The sequence below is a fragment of the Heptranchias perlo genome, chromosome 22 (genome assembly GCF_035084215.1).
Source record: "Heptranchias perlo isolate sHepPer1 chromosome 22, sHepPer1.hap1, whole genome shotgun sequence".
In the NCBI taxonomy this organism is placed as follows: domain Eukaryota; kingdom Metazoa; phylum Chordata; class Chondrichthyes; order Hexanchiformes; family Hexanchidae; genus Heptranchias; species Heptranchias perlo.
The window spans coordinates 49,965,769-49,984,553 of NC_090346.1; the positions used below are offsets into that span (position 1 = coordinate 49,965,769).

At 46.5% G+C, this 18,785-nt stretch overlaps 1 protein-coding gene across 5 annotated transcripts in view; it reads left to right on the forward strand.

The window, feature by feature from the left end:
• The first annotated feature begins 19 nt into the window (after positions 1 to 19).
• LOC137340810 (glucagon-like peptide 1 receptor) overlaps positions 20 to 18,785 on the forward strand; it is a 27,766-nt gene continuing 9,000 nt past the window's right edge. Inside the window, exons 1-6 of one of the 5 annotated variants that reach the window (XM_068003608.1) lie at positions 119 to 203; positions 5,324 to 5,403; positions 12,886 to 12,985; positions 13,646 to 13,753; positions 17,035 to 17,159; positions 17,286 to 17,392. In XM_068003608.1, coding sequence (XP_067859709.1) covers positions 5,350 to 5,403; positions 12,886 to 12,985; positions 13,646 to 13,753; positions 17,035 to 17,159; positions 17,286 to 17,392 — 494 coding nt within the window. In that variant the 5' untranslated portion in view covers positions 119 to 203; positions 5,324 to 5,349. Of the gene's footprint in view, positions 204 to 5,323; positions 5,404 to 8,894; positions 9,011 to 11,394; positions 11,676 to 12,885; positions 12,986 to 13,645; positions 13,754 to 17,034; positions 17,160 to 17,285; positions 17,393 to 18,785 lie in introns of those variants that run through there. The other 4 variants (XM_068003607.1, XM_068003611.1, XM_068003609.1 and 1 more) reach the window with 4 other exon arrangements.

The following is an 18,785-nucleotide window of genomic DNA, read 5'->3' on the forward strand; positions in this document are numbered from 1 at the left end:
TAACCCCAGTCCATCACCGGCATCTCCACATCATCAGTGAGAGTTAGTTGCGAATCTGCTCCGAGTTTTCTGGGTTTGCACTGCTGCTGCACTCGGGGTAAGTTACACTGAGCTCTATGAGGCACAACAGCTGCCAGGATCAGCTGATCAACGCAAAGGTGACACAGAAGAGTCTGGAGGTCTTTGAATACAGATTTCTGCAGGTAGGAAACGATCTGTTTACTGCCATCTGCACTTGCTTCTCACAGGGTCAGACCACCAGTCGTGCTATCAGGGGTCAGCTGGAGGCCTGGCATATACTGTGCTGAGAGACGGCAGTATCATGCAGCTACAACTCCTGGGTGCCTTGGTCACCATCATCCTCCTCCTCCCCCTCTTTCTCCTTTGCTGCCCATTGCTGTGGTGGATGACACAAAGATTGGTGGCATTGTAAGCAGTGTAGATGGAAACATAAAATTACAAAGCGATATTGATGGATTAGGTGAATGGGCAAAACTGTGGCAAATGGAATTCAATGTAGACAAATGTGAGGTCATCCACTTTGGACCTAAAAAGGATAGAACAGGGTACTTTCTAAATGATTAAAAAGTTAAAAACAGTGGATGTCCAAAGGGATTTAGGGGTTCAGGTACATAGATCATTGAAGTGTCATGAACAGGTGCAGAAAATAATCAAAAGGCTAATGGAATGCTGGCCTTTATATCTAGAGTACAAGGGGGCAGAAGTTATGCTGCAGCTATACAAAACCCTGGTTAGACCGCACCTGGAGTACTGTGAGCAGTTCTGGGCACCGCACCTTCGAAAGGGCATATTGGCCTTGGAGTGAGTGCAGCGTAGGTTTACTAGAATGATACCCGGACTTCAAGGATTAAGTTACGAGGAGAGATTACACAAATTGGGGTTGTATTCTCGAGTTTCGAAGGTTAAGGGGTGATCTGATCGAAGTTTATAAGATATTAAGGGGAATGGATAGCTTGGATAGAGAGAAACTATTTCCGCTGGTTGGGGATTCTAGGAGTAGGGGGCACAGTCTAAAAATTAGAGCCAGACCTTTCAGGAGTGAGATTAGAAAACATTTCTACACACAAAGGGTGGTAGAAGTTTGGAACTCTCTTCCGCAAACGGCAATTGATACTAGCTCAATTGCTAAATTTAAATGTGAGAGAGATAGATTTTTGGCAACCAAAGGTATTAAGGGATATGGGCCAAAGGCAGGTATATGGAGCTACATCACAGATCAGCCATGATCTTATCAAATGGCGGAGCAGGCACGAGGGGCTGAATGGCCGACTCCTGTTCCTATGTTCCTATCTACACACAAAGGTAGAAGGCAAGAAGGGAACATCACTCCCCTGGGATTAAGGAGACAGAGAAAGGAGTGGAAGGTTGTGACTGTATGGATGCCAGGGCGACAGTGCAGCTACTTCACCAGTAACCTCACCATCTCCCACAGCAAGAGCTGAATGCCTTCCAACAAGCTCAATGGCCTTCTCGAAGGGCTTGAGGTACAGTTGGGGAAGCCCCCTCTGGTGCCCTGCCTGTGGCGGGCATTGTGCGCTATTTGCTCTGCAAAAAGATAAGAGTTAATGAAGGAAAGGCTAGCAGTTGAGTATGTGCCAAGTGGCATGGGAGAGTTGAAGTAAGAGATGGGGTATGTAAGTGGAGGACGAGGTTTTAGGGTTCTGCATGTAAGTAATTAGTGTTAGAGGAGCTGTGTGGCTATAGTGAAAAATATTGAGTTGCAGCCCCCCCCCCTCCTCTTAACCCTTAATTGTGAGGGGTTAGCTGTGCAAGTATTGCTTTAAGAGGGTGAAGAATGTGCTGGTGCCCAGAGTGGGCAGTGTGTTGCCTGCTCTGCTGAAGATGTGGAACTTTTTGCAGCACGGTTCTGCAATCCTGGGAGTAAGGGAGTTGGCAGTCAGTGCCAGTGCCACCTAACTTCCATGATGTGGAGATGCCGGTGATGGACTGGGGTTGACAATTGTAAACAATTTTACAACACCAAGTTATAGTCCAACAATTTTATTTGAAATTCACAAGCTTTCAGAGGCTTCCTCCTTCCTCAGGTGAATGTTGTGGAAATGAAATCCTCGAATCCTTCGCATTTATAAATCACAGAACAATACCTGGTGATTACAGATAGTCTTTCCAACTGCCCGTTGCCACGGCAATCACAGTGTGCAGACAGAGAGGTGTTACCTAAAAGGCCACCGAATATACAAACCACCAAAAAAAACAGAGAGGCAGAAACAAACATAGAAAAGACAGCAAATGACCCGTTATATTAAAAACAGATAACATTTGTTCGCTGGTGGGGTAACGTGTAGCGTGACATGAACCCAAGATCCCGGTTGAGGCCGTCCTCATGGGTGCGGAACTTGGCTATCAATTTCTGCTCGACGATTTTGCGTTGTCGTGTGTCTCGAAGGCCGCCTTGGAGTACGCTTATCCGAAGGTCGGTGGCTGAATGTCCTTGACTGCTGAAGTGTTCCCCGACAGGGAGAGAACCCTCCTGTTTGGCGATTGTTGCGCGGTGTCCGTTCATCCGTTGTCACAGCGTCTGCATGGTCTCGCCAATGTACCATGCTCTGGGGCATCCTTTCCTGCAACGTATGAGGTAGATAACGTTGGCCGAGTCACAGGAGTATGAACCATGCACCTGGTGGGTGGTGTCCTCTCATGTGATGGTGGTATCTGTGTCGATGATCTGGCATGTCTTGCAGAGGTTATCATGGCAGGGTTGTGTGGTGTCGTGGACGCTGTTCTCCTGAAAGCTGGGTAATTTGCTGCGAACGATGGTCTGTTTGAGGTTGGATGGCTGTTTAAAGGCGAGTAGTGGAGGTTTGGGGATGGCCATAGCGAGGTGTTCGTCGTCATTGATGACATGTTGAAGGCTGTGGAGAACTTCCTAACTTCCAGGTAGCACGAATGATAATTCTGGATGACTCAGTGGCACCCACACCCAGGAGCCTTCAGTACCCTCCAGGAAGACTCAAAGGTCTGAATGAGTGAAGTGCATTCTTCTTCTCTGGCTTGGCACCAAGCGTTGCTGCCCTATGGATCCAGATGGTACCTGCGTAGCCATAGTTCTGTACAAGTGTAATAAATATTGCCAAGACACGTGTAAAGTTGTAGAGAGTGAAGTGAAAGAGCCCAGCACTGTCGCTCTCCTACATATTTACTCCCCAGACTGATGCTAAAGAATGCAGGCTGAACTGTGAGTTTAAAGACTGCACAGAAGTTTCCAGTTTAGCTGCTTACAACTGTTTTGCACCAATGGGAATGCAAATGCACAGACCCAGGAAACCTGCATGTAATTCTCTCGAGGCCACTGGTGGGCAGCAGTGGTGTAACTAATATAGGAACATAGTAACAGTTGGTCAAGCCTGTTCAAGGAAATTTGAGGCCCTTAGTTCAGAAAACATACACCAACCTAAAAGGAAGTGGGTTGGAAATTAGCTTTAACTGATAACATTTAAAACAATCTTAGATGCCCCGAGATTGGAAAGTGTGAAGTATAACTATTATTTAAATAAAGGGTCGAGATACATACCTGTTAACCAGACTGCTCTATTTAGTGTCAGTTGTTGGGAAAGTCTTAACACTGATTTTAAAAGGTTCTAGTCTGGGACCTCTTGGAAAAGCACTGCTTGTTAAAGGACAGATGTGTTGATTCAGTAAGGAGTGGGCATACTTAACTAACCAGTTACAGATAGAAAATTTGACATGGTTTCACATTGGACATAAATGGCTCAGGTAAAGATTGGTGGTGGGGAGCAGAATGCTGGAGAGAAAACTGCCTTAAAAACTGGGAGGAGAAGGTAGCCATTAATTAGATACACTGATATATTAAAAAATACTTGGACAAGGGTATCAAAAGCAAGATCTGAAAGTTTGTCAATGATATTAAATCCGGAGGCAGCACAAATAACAAGGAACAGTGCAAATAATGAACAATGCAAATGAAATAGTGAAAATAATAAAGAACAGGCTAAAGATCCCTGTCCGTCTTAAGGTGATAAAGCAAAACCAGTCAGAAACCAACAGAATCTCAGGATTGATTTTGTGAGCTGGCTGTCTGATGTACAGGGGAACCCATTATCATGCTGAGAAATTAGAAATGTTGCAACATAGAATCAGGCCATTCGGTCAATCAAGTCTGTGCCGGTGTTTTTCTTCACATGAGTCCCCGAGCCTAATCCCATTCTCCTGCATTCTCCCAAGACCCTTTAACAGTCTCTCTTTTTGAAGGAATTTATTTAATTCCCTTTTAAAGAATTTCTGGACTCTACTTCAACGATGATTTGTGGCAGAGAATTCTACATTCTACCCACCCTCTGGGTAAGGATTTTTTTCTAACCACCCTTTAATTCCTTGAGATTATTTTAAATTTGTGCCCTCTAATTACTGTCTCGCCAACTAATCCTGAAGACCTCTATAATTCACTTCTTAACCTCAGCTCTAGTGAAAAATCCCAGCTTCTCAAGTTTCCCTCCATAACTATGACCCCTCATCTCTGGCCACATCCTAGTCAATCTACACAGCACCTTTTCCATTGCTTTTATACCTACCATAATGAGGCGCCCAACACTCCTACTGCAGCCTAAGGTCTTGTACAAGTTCAACATCAGCTTTCTGCTTTGTATTCTATGTCTCTAGATGCAAAACCAAGAACGTGTATTTGTGCTGCCTCCTTTAATGACCTGTGTATCTGCACAGCAAGGGCCCTCTGCTCCTCTACTCCATTTAAAATCTTACCATTTAAGGTGTATTTCCTGTCTCTATTCCCTACACAGGTGGGGTGACTGCTGAATTTGGAGTGCACAGTGTCTCCCCATTGGGACAAACCCCACTTACTTTAGCCCTGAGACCTAGGTGCAGTTTGACAGGCGATGTACAGGAGTACTGCTGGAGTTTAACCAGCTAAAACTGCAGCTTACTAGCACAGATTACAAGTAAGTCTCCCAGGTAGGACCACTCCATTAGCTTACAGGGTTACCTGGAACTGAGTGGGATGAATCCCAAAGCTAGTGACCGACCTATCCCTCCAAGTTTTGCCAATGATGAATCAGGCTGATTGGTCAATCATCAAGTGTGGTCCTGCCTGGTTCACGTATCAGATCATTTAGTCTGCCACAAAGGTTCATCTCGGTTCCAATCTTCCGTCATCTGACGTATCAACTCGAGCCGAAAGAGACTCTACTTAACTCCCTGAAAAGAGGAAAGTTGGTGAACTAGATCTTCTCAGGATCAAGCCCTGGAGTGCAGCGTGTATTGGTTTGCTGATTAGATTCCTGCTAATGATGATGGTACTGATTTGCAGATGGAGTCCAGGAACCTGCTTCGCCCATGCTCACTAGGAGGGGTGAAGTGGCCAAACTGGAACGCAAGCTGCTGATGCAGGTGAGTGAAATTATGATGGAGTGTCTTCATAGTTGATTTTAAGCAGCTGTCACAAAATAAGTACACCTAGAAAATGGGGAAAACATTGCAACTGTGACCCTCTTTGCTAAATAAAACTCCGTTTCTCAGTTAGCTGTTAACTTATACTAAAAACTACCAGCCTTCTGCAGTATGTTGCACCTGGGCTAGGAGTGCCTGCATTTATGGAGAATTCAGCCCTGGACTAGCAGTGGTGATTAGGGTGGGGGCGGGATTGTTCCTGCACACAGCAGATTTTAAGCAGGGTTTTCCTGTGTGTACAGGGATCCCAGTGGTATTTGAGAGCCCCACTCCTTTAATTTATTCAGCTGAGTTTCAAGGATTTTCATTTTGTTGGTGCAGTTTTCTTTTTCTACCAGCAGATGGAGGTGCTGCGCGGGAACTATTCCAAATCTAATTCATTTTAATGAGCCTGATCCTTCTTATCAAAGTTTTTGTATTTTTTATGCTGCAATTTTAAAAAAATGCTTAATATTCAGCAATTACATGGTAACCTCACCAAAAAGCCCAGACCAGGCATTTTAGCCTCACATAGTCTGAACAGTACGTGTCCTGAGTCACTCAAATCCATGTCTGGCTCTTGGTGATGTTGACTCTGACCTGGGCTATCAGCATCTTCTGTGATGCAACTGCTGCCCCTTAAAGAATTCTTTGTGCTTATGGCCCCAGTCCAAGGGCTCAAACCTGCTGTGTTGTGTCCTTATGACTGAGTGACCCCATCACACGGAGGCTCGGTGATAGGTTGAGACTTCAGGCATCAAACTCCACTGTTTCTCAAAGGGCACTGAACATAAGATGTTTAGGATCAGGAAATGCTTCTCCCTCGTCCATTGAACAACTCCCACCAATCCACCCTCTCACCCTATCCCTTCAACCCACTACCTGAACACATCCCTCAATCCAGGATGCACTGCAGCAACTCGCCAAGGCTTCTTCGACAGCACCTCCCAAACCCGCAACCTCTACCACCTAGAAGGACAAGAGCAGCAGGCACATGGGAACAACACCACCTGCACGTTCCCCTCCAAGTCACACACCATCCCGACTTGGAAATATATCGCCGTTCCTTCATCGTCGCTGGGTCAAAATCCTGGAACTCCCTTCCTAACAGCACTGTGGGAGAACCGTCACCACACGGACTGCAGCGGTTCAAGAAGGCGGCTCACCACCACCTTCTCTAGGGCAATTAGGGATGGGCAATAAATGCTGGCCTCGCCAGCGACGCCCACATCCCGTGAACGAATAAAAAAAAATCCTTTCTGTCTCCAGAAATGTATCCAATTGTCTCTTTATACTGTCAGCTTTAGTGTCCTTCCCTGGCAACTTATTCTACAACTCAATTACCCTTTGGGTGAAAACATTCCCCCAACACCCCTTTTTACTCCTAACTCCCTCATTGTGTCCTTGGGACATGAACCATTCACCATAGTGAACACCTTGCCTGGATCAACTTGGTCACTGCTTTGTAATCCTGAAAATTTCAAATTAGAGGTCACCTATTTTGACCACCTATTATGAAGGCTCCTATTTTCCAAAGGAAACAAGTCTAATTTCCTGAACCTTCCCCCTGAACATAAATCCTGATACCTGGAATCATCTTCATTTGACTTTGCATCTTCTCGAGAGCAATAATCTTATGATTAGGGGACCAGCACTGCAAACACACCTTAGATGGAGTCTGACCAATGTCTTATATAGAACAACAGCCAAAGCTACTTAGGTTTGTACTCCATCTCTGCTAGTACAGGCCAGCACTTTAAGTTTGAACATTTTCACTGATTCGAGTGACGTAAATAAAACTGCAAAGGAGAGGATTGTGTTCTACTGCCAACCCAGGAGAGTAATAGGGGCTGAAGGAAATCTCTGAGGGAGTGAAGACGTGGCAGAACTCTACCGACTGGCATGTTTGAAGGGAGAGAGAGCAGCTCACAGACTCAAGTACTCTCGCTGTAGGATCTCCCCCAAGTCTGGATTGCGGAGCAGGCTCGAGGGGCCGATTGGCCTACTCCTGCTCCAATTTCTTATGTTCTTATGTACTGTACAATTTCAATATTAAGATCTATTAATAGAAGTTGAAACAGCACCAATGCTGAGACTGTGCATCGTGTCGTGCCGTGTTTGACAAGAGAGAGAACGCAAATTTGAGGCCGATGTGAAGAAGAAATTATGCCAGCATGAAACTGACACTAAGAGCTGAAAAAAACCTCATCTTTTGCTTATAGGATTAGAGTTAGGATTAGGGTTAGGGTTAGGATTAGGGTTAGGGTTAGGGTTAGGATTAGGGTTATCCATATCCATTAGTGATGATCCATTCAACCCATACCACTCGAGGTCCTGACTGGAATGATGCAGATATTGAATGAGTAATGGCCAGACTGCTTAGTGAAGAGCAGGTCAGGGCTGGACAAAGGCCAGACTTTGTCAATCAAGTGCAGTTAGCTGCAGAGGTGGCTGATGGCACGCTGTTGAGTCACAGAGTTCTCCCACCTGAGGTAAAGCAGGATTTCAGGCGGGGCACTTGCTGGGTGGGCTCCAAGCACAGCCGAGACATACAGAGTATGTTGATGGGAGCCTGGGTAGTAGAAGCCGAGCGGGTACAGCTGATCCCACCTAGAGTCTAGAGAGAGAGAGCTCATACCTCCACAGCACAGTGTGAATTAAAAAAAGCCCTTTATCCAGAGAACATGTTCTCGGTCACACAGGGCTGCCCAACGTGTCCAGAAATGATTAGCCTTATGTGTCTTACATATTCGATTGAAGGACTCAGGGTCATTTGATGCACCCCTGTGCGGCAACAGTTCTACCTGGCACAGGTTTCTCTGCAACTCATGAAGCTACCACAGCTAGCCTGTCTGGTCTCTGAGCTCATGGCTTTCCCTTTGAGGAATACCCTGTGTGACCATGGGTCATTGCTCCTCCCATGCTGTTTCCAGCAATAAAAAAATACAAGTTAAAAATTCACAAAAATCCATTTTTTGTTACATCACTCCCTTCCCCTTTGATAAGGCCACGTGGGATAATGTGGAAGTGCTGGGCGTTTCCTGGCTGGAGCCATCCCCGGAGGAAGCTTTGTATCAGACTGGGTGATAACTTACACGTGCCTGTTTATTGATTACTGCAGGTCACCCTTGTGTATTTGTCAGGTGTTGGCAGGTTGACCACCTCACTGACTGGACATTAGGATTCAGTGATCAGGAGCTGTGTGAGTGAGTGCAATACGTCTGCAGTGTAATGAGTGGGTGTGATCTAGGGGCTGGCACAGAGCCAGTAAAGGTGTGATCAGAATACAGCAGAGAGCCAGCTCCTCTGACATGCCAGGCCAGGTCCTGGCCGTACCTGAGGCGTGGCACTCTGACTGTCCCGGCCCCTTGCTGGGGCCATTTCCCTCCCTGAATTCATTGATCAGTCAGCGCCACTGTTTCCTCTGGCTCTGCAGTTCCTGAGTTGAAGCGAGCGGGTACGGCAGGGAGTGGGGTTTAATACCATGGGATGGATAGATAGGCACTCAGCCTGCCTCAGCCTGCTGCCAGGGATCATTCTTCTCTCCCTGATCATGGCTCCTGAACAGGTGAGGATGTTTAAATATCCACTGAGTGACAAAGTGAGGGGGGAAACCTGGCACCAGCATTACAGATCTGAGAGATTTGTGAGGAAAATAATGAATCTGTTTGATTTTTCTTGTTTGAACAAAACTATGCCGAGAGGTTGATCATAGTCCTCAGTTTCTGGGGGGGTTTTATAGTCAGGTTTTACACTGAGTGAAAAAGGTGACCATGATGTGGAGATGCCGGTGATGGACTGGGGTTGGCAAATGTAAAGAATCTTACAACACCAGGTTATTTGAAAATCAGGTGACGAAGGAGAAAGCCTCCGAAAGCTTGTGATTTTCAAATAAAATTGTTGGACTATAACCTGTGTTGTAAGATTCTTTACATTTGAAAAAAGTGAGGCATCTCTCGTTTTTGACTTGCGGAGAATTCCACATTTATTAAAATCTCCAGTTACTACAGAGTCTCTATCATTAACAGTGAGAATCATGGGGTTTTTGGGTCAAAATGTGATTTGTTTAATCAGTCTCACTCTTAAATATAATCATTGTTTCATACCCCAGAGATCACTGCAGATGATAAGGGTTGGTGCTCATGTAACGCATGCATCTGAATTTACTCTGTCGCCCATTTTAGTGCAGGTGTTCACCCGGTTTGAATAAACTGCTTAGAGCTGTCATTGAAACAGCAACAGGAGCGACTTCATACGAATGTGTTAAGGATGCGCCCGTTAATATCGGCAGCAGTGATTTGTGGGCGTGTGGGTTTGTATCTGTCTTAAATTTTTAAAAGTTAATGGAGTAGATTTTCAACTTGTCACCAGGGCGGGCGTAAAACTGTCAATGCAGATCGGCCGCCTGTTACAGAAACCGCCTGATTTTCATTTACAAAATCAACGGGAATGAAAGTCAAGCAGTTTCGAGGCTGTCCGCTCGGTGGAGATGGCTGGGTAGCTGGGTATGATGTACCGCCCATTCCCACCGATGGTGTGGCCAATGCCATCTTCCCAAGGGCCGAAGGTTAGGCGGCCGGAGCATCGGCTGTTTCAGGGTCTTTTAATATGCAAATCAGGGTCCTATGATGTACAAAGGACCCCGATAGGCTTTTCAGGTCAGAACTGGGTGGAGAATGCGCCATGTCAGGTCAGGTGTGCCTGACTAGCACCCAGCGTGGAGGGCTAGGGGAAGCAGAGGAGAATCAGGGCCATAATATGGAGGAGGAAGATCCCGAGACTCCGCCTCGGTCTGTGTGGAGTTAGGCTCGGTCTGTGTGGAGCTAGGCTCGGTCTGTGTGGAGCTAGGCTCGGTCTGTGTGGAGTTAGGCTCGGTCTGTGTGGAGTTAGGCTATGTGGAAGGAGTGGAACTGATGGGCTGAATGGCTTTTTCTTGTTCCACGCTTACACACTGCGCACATCTAAATCAATTGGAACCATTCTGAGTCAATTATTAACAGACGCACTGGAGGATCAAAATCTAAAAGTGACCGACTCCTGGCAACTCTTTGGGGAGGAGAAATGAGTCAAGTGATTTTGTTTTTGTGCAGGGTGAAGTGATTCAACTCGATTGGCGTTACTCCACTCTGTGATTAGTAACCGTTTAATTGATGAAGGCAATAGCAGGAAATGCAGAACAGGGGAAGAAGTACAGCATGGGCAGAAGGCAAAGTGCCCTGGGTTCAGGTTATACACTTTGGCAGTTCCAGCACGATTTAAATCAGGATTTTACAGGATTTTATACTGAATGAGGGACCTTGAGCTGTATAAACAAGGGGCCACGCCAGCAACCTACACTTGATCTCTGGCCCCTGTAAAAGTATGAAATATGCTGGAATGTTCCCTATAAACGTAATAGGAGTGAGTTACAGGCTAGAATTTAATCCAGGGGTTCGGGTGGTTTATATATAGAATGACATATACCCGGGAATAAATTGCAGGCTGGAATCTAATCGAGGGGTTTGGGGTTTTTTATATAGAATAACGGATACCCGGGAGTAAATTACAGGCTGGAATCTAATCAAGGGGTTTGTTTGGTTTGTAAAGAACAAGCTAAGAAAGACCAACCAAATCAATCTAAATTGCTGCATCCCACCTTCCATCTCTATCCCTCTGGACTGTCTTCCACTCTCATTTTCTCTCTGCCTGCTTTTTCAACATTTTCCCTCTCTGTTCTGTCATTTCTATCTCACAACTCAATAAGCCTCTATTTCCTCCTATATTTCCACTAAATGTCTACACACAAGTTTTAAATTTCTAAAATACACAACCACTGGGCAAAGCTTCTCACCAGATCCTTTCAGTGTCTAACTGTTCCTGTCATACGCACTTTTTCTCCACATTTGACTCTCTCCCTTTGCATCTCTCTGAACTCGTTCTCTCTCTCTCGTTCTCTCTCTCGTTCTCTCTCTCTCTCTCGTTCTCTCTCTCTCTCTCGTTCTCTCTCTCTCTCTCTCGTTCTCTCTCTCTCTCTCTCTCGTTCTCTCTCTCTCTCTCTCGTTCTCTCTCTCTCTCTCGTTCTCTCTCTCTCTCTCTCTCGCTCTCTCTCGTTCTCCCTCTCTCTCTCTCTCGTTCTCTCTCTCTCTCTCTCTCTCGTTCTCTCTCTCTCTCTCTCTCTCTCGTTCTCTCTCTCTCTCTCTCGCTCTCTCTGCTTCTCGATGTGCCAGCCTGGAGTTTGTTGCAGTGGGTGTTGGGTGAGTGTTAGATCCTTGTCACAATCAGCACTCCTGGGGAAGGGACTAATGGGGGAAGTGAATAAAGTATCCTGCAGGGTGAGGGCCAAAGAGATTTTGGTCTTTTCGAGCCACAGGTGGGAGTCTGTGTGTTGCTGGGTTGGACTGGAGTCCATGCCCCTGGTATTTTGGGCACATGTTTACAGATGTGCAAGGTCGAGATATTTGATCTCACTGCAAGCAGCAAGAACTGCATGAGCTTGTGTGGTGTGGGCAGGACCTGCCCATTGGTCAAAAGCCCAAGCGTCCATGTGACAGGGTCTGAGACCTTTGTGGCTCCAAGGTGCCTGTCCAGGAGGGCTGGAGCGAGTACATGAGCATAGCTTAGACTGAGGCCCCTTCAGAGGGAGATGTATGGTGTAGATGCTGTGTTTTCATATTCTGCTGCAGTCCTTTCTAGTAAGCTCTAGATGTGAGCAATGACACTGTCACCTTGTATAAACGTTATTGTATTTGGGTAATCTGTAATTAAATGAGGTGGGCCCAGGATTTGGCACAGATCAGTGTCCACATCAACCGAGGAATGTGCACAGTAACACACGTGTATTTCCCAGAATTAAATATAAATACAACAATCCTGAAGGATGGATATTAAACATGGGATCCAGGTTCTACAGGAGGGAGTTAAACGGGATCCAAATCCAGCAGCAAGAGGCTATGAAGCAGTGGTTTTAGTAAGCCCAGAATAACTCGAGGGAGACTGTTCCACAGCTCCTGTACAAACAGTATCACGAGTCATCTTCCAGCTCTTGGGAGTTTGCTGCATGATTCTGATTAGGGCAAAAGTCAGCAGCAACCGGGAGCAATGCCCGGAGCAACCGGGAGTGACACCGGGAGTGACACCCAGAGCACATCCGTTCACATTGGCAAGACTTTCAGTTCCTCAGCTGCAATGTAAAATTTCTTTGCGCTGTTTTAACCTGTTGAGTTTTAACTGCCCTGTGCTATGTCAGTGTGTGAACCTGGGTGCTCCCGAAAGAAGGGCAGAGCTCCCAGGCGTTTGCCATTTACATTTAAAGTTTCAAAGCCCAGAAATGCTCTTGCTCCACCCCTGTACTGTCACACTGTGCCTGGGTTGTAATACCGTAGGCTGCAGTGCGATGGGATGTCTCAGTGCTGACAGTTTCCCGGACACAACTTCCCTTTCACGGTGCCGTTCTTGCTTTTCCAGGGTGCCTCGTTCTCTCTGTTTGAAGACACGGTTCAGAGGTGGTGGCAGTACCGCAATGCGTGCTTTGAGAAGGTGCTGTCTCAGCCAGATCCCCTATCAGGTAACACTGCTCCAACACTGCACTCTCACACAACTGCACACTCACTGAGTTCAGAGAAGTTTCACTGTTCACCTTTTATTTATCATTTCCCCTTTTGAGATTGCCTCTCACAGTTCCACCTTTACCTGGGACGATGGGACGATGGGATGGCCTGGGCAACATCCTTGAATCCCATAGTAAAGGCTAGTTGAGGCAGTCTTCCTGTGGCAGGAGGGTGGATTGCTTGGTGCCTCATCTTAATCCTCTATCAACCAAAAATAAAAACAGAAAGTGCTAGTAACACACAGTAAGTCCTTGAGGAGTCGAGCTCACAGAGGTAACAGAGAGGCAAATTAATGGAATGAAAAATGTATCCAGGGCATGGCCTGACAAGCACCCAGGCAGTGAAGACAAAAATCAACCGCACTGTGTTACTGGGTATAACAATCCTGTATATTATATAATAACACACTATTACTGGATATAACACTCTTGTATATTGTATAATAACACTGTGTTACTGGGTATAACACTCTTATATAATATTATTTAATGACACATCATGCATTATGAATGCTCTTGGATCTACGACTAACTGATTGAACTCAGATCTCACCCAGTTCAGACCTATTATTTTCCAGTTTTCTGCTGATTTTACCTTCATTGTCTCTATATCCTAAGGTGCTTTCTGCCATCGCTCCTTTGACATGCACATCTGCTGGCCGGATGGTTTACCTGGAACCAGAGTGAATGTTTCATGCCCCTGGTACGTTCCTTGGACAGACAGAGGTAATTATTGAATAGGGAAATATGTGTGACCAGGGAATAGAACCACACCTAGAGCCTCACGGTATCCCAATTAAATATCCTGCAGGACAGGGACTATCTTTAAGATATCAGAAGATGTTTGGGATTGTAAATAACTACCTCTGGGAACACTAACTAATTAGTGTTAATTAGTTGATTGGGGGATGTTTGCTGACGATTGCACAGTGTTCAGTTCCATTTGCAATCTCTCAGATAATGAAGCAGTCCGTGCCCACATGCAGCAAGACCTGGACAACATCCAGGCTTGGGCTGATAAGTGACAAGTAACATTTATGCCAGACAAGTGCCAGGCAATGATCATCTCCAACAAGAGAGAGTCTAACCACCTCCGCTTGACATTCAACGGCATTACCATTGCCGAAGCCCCCACCATCAACATCCTGGGGGTCACCATTGACCAGAAACTAAACTGGACCAGCCACATAAATACTGTGGCTACAAGAGCAGGTCAGAGGCCGGGTATTCTGCGGCGAGTGACTCACCTCCTGACTCCCCAAAGCCTTTCCACCATCTACAAGGCACAAGTCAGGAGTGTGATGGAATACTCTCCATTTGCCTGGATGAGTGCAGCTCCAACAACACTCAAGAAGCTCGACACCATCCAGGACAAAGCAGCCCACTTGTTTGGCACCCCATCCACCATCCTAAACATTCACTCCCTTCACCACCGGCGCACAGTGGCTGCAGTGTGTACCATCCACAGGATGCACTGCAGCAACTCACCAAGGCTTCTGTGACAGCACCTCCCAAACCCGCGACCTCTACCACCTAGAAGGACAAGGGCAGCAGGCACATGGGAACAACACCACCTGCACGTTCCCCTCCAAGTCACACACCATCCCAACTTCGAAATATATCGCCGTTCCTTCATCGTCGCTGGGTCAAAATCCTGGAACTCCCTTCCTAACAGCACTGTGGGAGAACCTTCACCACATGGACTGCAGAGGTTCAAGAAGGCGGCTCACCACCACCTTCTCAAGGGCAATTAGGGATGGGCAATAAATGCCGGCCTCGCCAATGACGCCCACATCCCATGAATGAATAAAAAAAAGTACTACATACCTTGAGTAAAATCTGGTAGACAAATAGTCTGGTTCAAACTCGGTTAAAAGGAATACTGTGTGAAACCATTGGGATTTAATCCCTTATGTACTCTTTCTCATACGACAAGATTATAAGTTAAAACATTTAACACAGGCAAAAATCCATTTTGTCACAAGTTCGGAATCTTTAAGAAACGGAGACAGCCAGGAATCGATAGGATACATAGCAAGTCAAGGATGTACAGAGCTGGGTAGGAATCTGTAGGATCCCGATCCGGCCTGGAATCTGTAGGATCCCGATCCGGCCTGGAATCTGTAGAATACTGAGTTAGACAGGAATGTATAGAAAAGAGTGACAGGAATCAACGTAACAGAGTAAGCCAGGAATCTATAGGATGCAGAGTTCATCCAGGTTTGCTGATGATACAAATCTAGGTGGGAGAGTAAGCTGTGAAGAGGATGCAAAGAGTCTGCAAAGGGATACAGACAGGTTAAGTGAGTGGGCAAGAAGGTGGCAGATGGAGTATAATGTGGGGAAATGTGAGGTTATTCACATTGGTAGGAAGAATAGAAAACAGAATATTTTTTAAATGGTGAGAAACTATTAAATGTTGGTGTCCAGAGAGACTTGTGTGTCCTCGTACAAGAAACACAAAAAGTTAGCAAGCAGGTACAGCAGGCAATTAGGAAAGCAAATGGCATGTTGGCCTTTATTGCAAGAGGGTTGGAATACAAGAGTAAGGAAGTCTTACTACAATTGTACAGGGCTTTGGTGAGACCTCACCTGGAGTACTGTGTACAGTTTTGGTCTCCTTACCCAAGGAAGGATATACTTGCCTTTGTGGCAGTGCAACGAAGGTTCAGTAGATTAATTCCTGGGATGAGAGGGTTGTTCTATGAGGAGAGGTTGAGTAGAATGGGCCTATACTCTCTGGAGTTTAGAAGAATGAGAGGTGATCTCATTGAAACATATAAGATTATGAGGGGGCTTGACAGGGTAAATGCTGAGAGATTGTTTCCCCTGGCTGGAGAGTCTTGAACTAGGGGGCATAGTCTCAGGATAAGGGGTCGGCCATTTAAGACTGAGATGAGGAGGAATTTCTTCACTCAGAGGGTTGTGAATCTTTGGAATTCTCTACCCCAGAGGGTTGTGGATGCTCAGTCGTTGAGTATATTCAAGACTGAGATCATTAGATTTTTGGACTCTAGGGGAATCAAGGGATATGGGGATCGGGCGGGAAAGTGGAGTTGAGGTCGAAGATCAGCCATGATCAGATTGAATGGCGGAGCAGGCTCGAGGGGCCGAATGGCCTACTCCTGCTCCTATTTCTTATGTTCTAATGTTCTTCATTCATAATGTTTAGGATACAGAACCAGTCAGGAACCTACAGGATACAAGGCCAACCTTCTATCAGTCTATAGTAAAAATTCAGCAACTGCCTCACTCCCTGCTGCCAGTTATGGGATATTCTTTGGCCGCATAATCACGTCAACACTTGTCACATGGAATGCATATTTCAGGGGTTCACACCGGTAATCTGGGACTAACTCTTGTAACAACTTTCTGTTTTTTACATTAGATATTCTCTGGGTTTAGTGTCACTTGTCACTCTTGTAAGCAGACTTCATGGTCCCTACAATCTGGAGCGCACCTTTTCCTACTCAATATCTAGGTAAATGATAGCGTGACCCAGGGATCATATTAGAGAACTCTTACTCCATATCTCACTGGGGGTGATTTTAACCCCCAAGAACGGGTGGGTTGGGGGCGGGTGGGAGTTGAAAATAATTTTTTTTTTGGGTCGCAACTGCAGAATTTTCAGACTTTGCGTTCCCAGTGGGAAGCCTGTACTTTTACGCGCCGACATTAAACCCAGAAATAAAGCCGGGTTGCGGTCGCGACCCAAAAAAACAACTATTTTCAACTCCCACCCGCCCCCAACCCACCCATTCTTGAGGGTTAAAATCACCCCCTCTGTGTCTGTGTGTGTGAGAGAGAGAGACAGTCAATGCGGCCTCGATAGTGCGGCCCTGTCACTGTGAGACTGACTGACCCCTCGATAGTGCGGCCCTGTCACTGTGAGACTGACTGACCCCTCGATAGTGCGGCCCTGTCACTGTGAGACTGACTGACCCCTTGATAGTGCGGCCCTGTCACTGTGTAAACGGCTGAGTAAACCGAATCTGCTTTGTCCTTAGTTGATAAAGGCTCTGCGTTCAGATACTGCACTGAGAACGGCACCTGGCTGATAGACAATTACACAAATGAGCCCTGGGTTGACCATTCACAGTGTGATGAAGATGATGTGTTTCTACAGCAGCAGGTAAGGTGGCAAGTCAGTGTGGGGTTGATTGGGGTGCAGTGGGTGTCGGGGTGGGGTCGATGGGGGTGGGGCGGGCTTGTCATGGGGCCTCTGGTTCCCTTCTGATGTGTCTCTGTCTGTCTGCAGGTGGTGAAGCACCAGATTTTGAGCACGTTCCGCATCGTGTACACAGCAGGCTACACACTGTCTCTCATCTCTCTCACTGGGGCAAGTCTCACTCTCCTCTCATTCAGGTACTTTCATATTTATCTTTGTGATTTATCTTTGCCCCTCAGTTCTCTCTTGGTCTTGTCTCCACACATTATACCACAGTCCAGTGCACCTACAGATGACCTGCTAGGAGGATAATTTGGAAGGAGCTGGGAGTTTCCTCGCGGACAGTAATTCTTCCTTCGTGTGGGGAATTTCCTGGCCCTAACTCCTTTGTTAGCTCTGGCAGCACAGCGGAGATTTGAACTCCACATGAATCTGTCTTCTCCCCCATTGTCCTAGCAGAGGAGGCGTAGAAGAAGCCAAGTGTTCTGTTGTAACTCGACCTCCAAACGTCCTCTCACCCAGCGCTCAGTCCATGTGAAAGTCCCCACACTCTTCGTTTCTCTGCCACTGGGGCCTGTCAGCAAGTGGTGACCATTGACATCACTTAATGAGCAGCTCATTGCTGGAAACCTTTGGACTATCAATCCAGGAAAAACCTTGGGGATTTAAACTTTTATCATGGGGCTGCACTCCCCAGGGTATAGAGGTCGCCTACCCCGACCCCAAACAGCTGATCCCTCCGACCCCCGACCCCAAACAGCTGATCCCGCCAACCCTTGACTCACATGTCAGAGGCTCAGGACCAGGGTTGTTGTTGTGTTGTCCACTGTTCTGAAGCTGCTGGCCAGCTTTGGCCAGTGTCCTAGGTTGGCCTGTGTACACCTTGTATGGTGCACTCAAACACCATCTCCTTCTATTAGTTAAGAACATGAGAAATAGGAGCAGGAGTAGGCCACACGGCCCCTCGAGCCTCTCTGCCATTCAATCAGATCATGGCTGATCTTCGACCTCAACTCCACTTTCCTGCCCGATCCCCATATCCCTTGATTCCCCTAGAGTCCAAAAATCTAATGATCTCAGCCTTGAATATACTCAATGACTCAGCATCCACAGCCCTCTGGGGTGGAGAATTCCAAATATTCACAACCCTCTGAGTGAATAAATTCCTCCTCATCTCAGTCCTAAATGGCCGACCCCTTATCCTGAGACTATGTCCCCTAGTTCTAGACTCTCCAACCAGGGGATACAACCTCTCTGCATCTACCCTGTCAAGTCCTCTTAGAATCATATATGTTTCAATGAAATCACCTCTCATTCTTCTAAACTCCAGAGAGTATTGGCCCATTCTACTCAATCTCTCCTCATAGAACAACCCTCTCATCCCAGGGATCAATCTATTGAACCTCTGTTGCACCGCCTCTAAGAGGAGATAAAGAGATTAAAACTGTACACAGTACTCCAGATGAGGTCTCACCAAAGCCCTGTACAATTAAAGACCTACAGTGGCCGTCCTATTGGGGAAATCCATTGCCTGGCTTGGAACTAACCCACATGGACCAGAAAGAACCAGCCTCCATCTCCGGCCTGTGC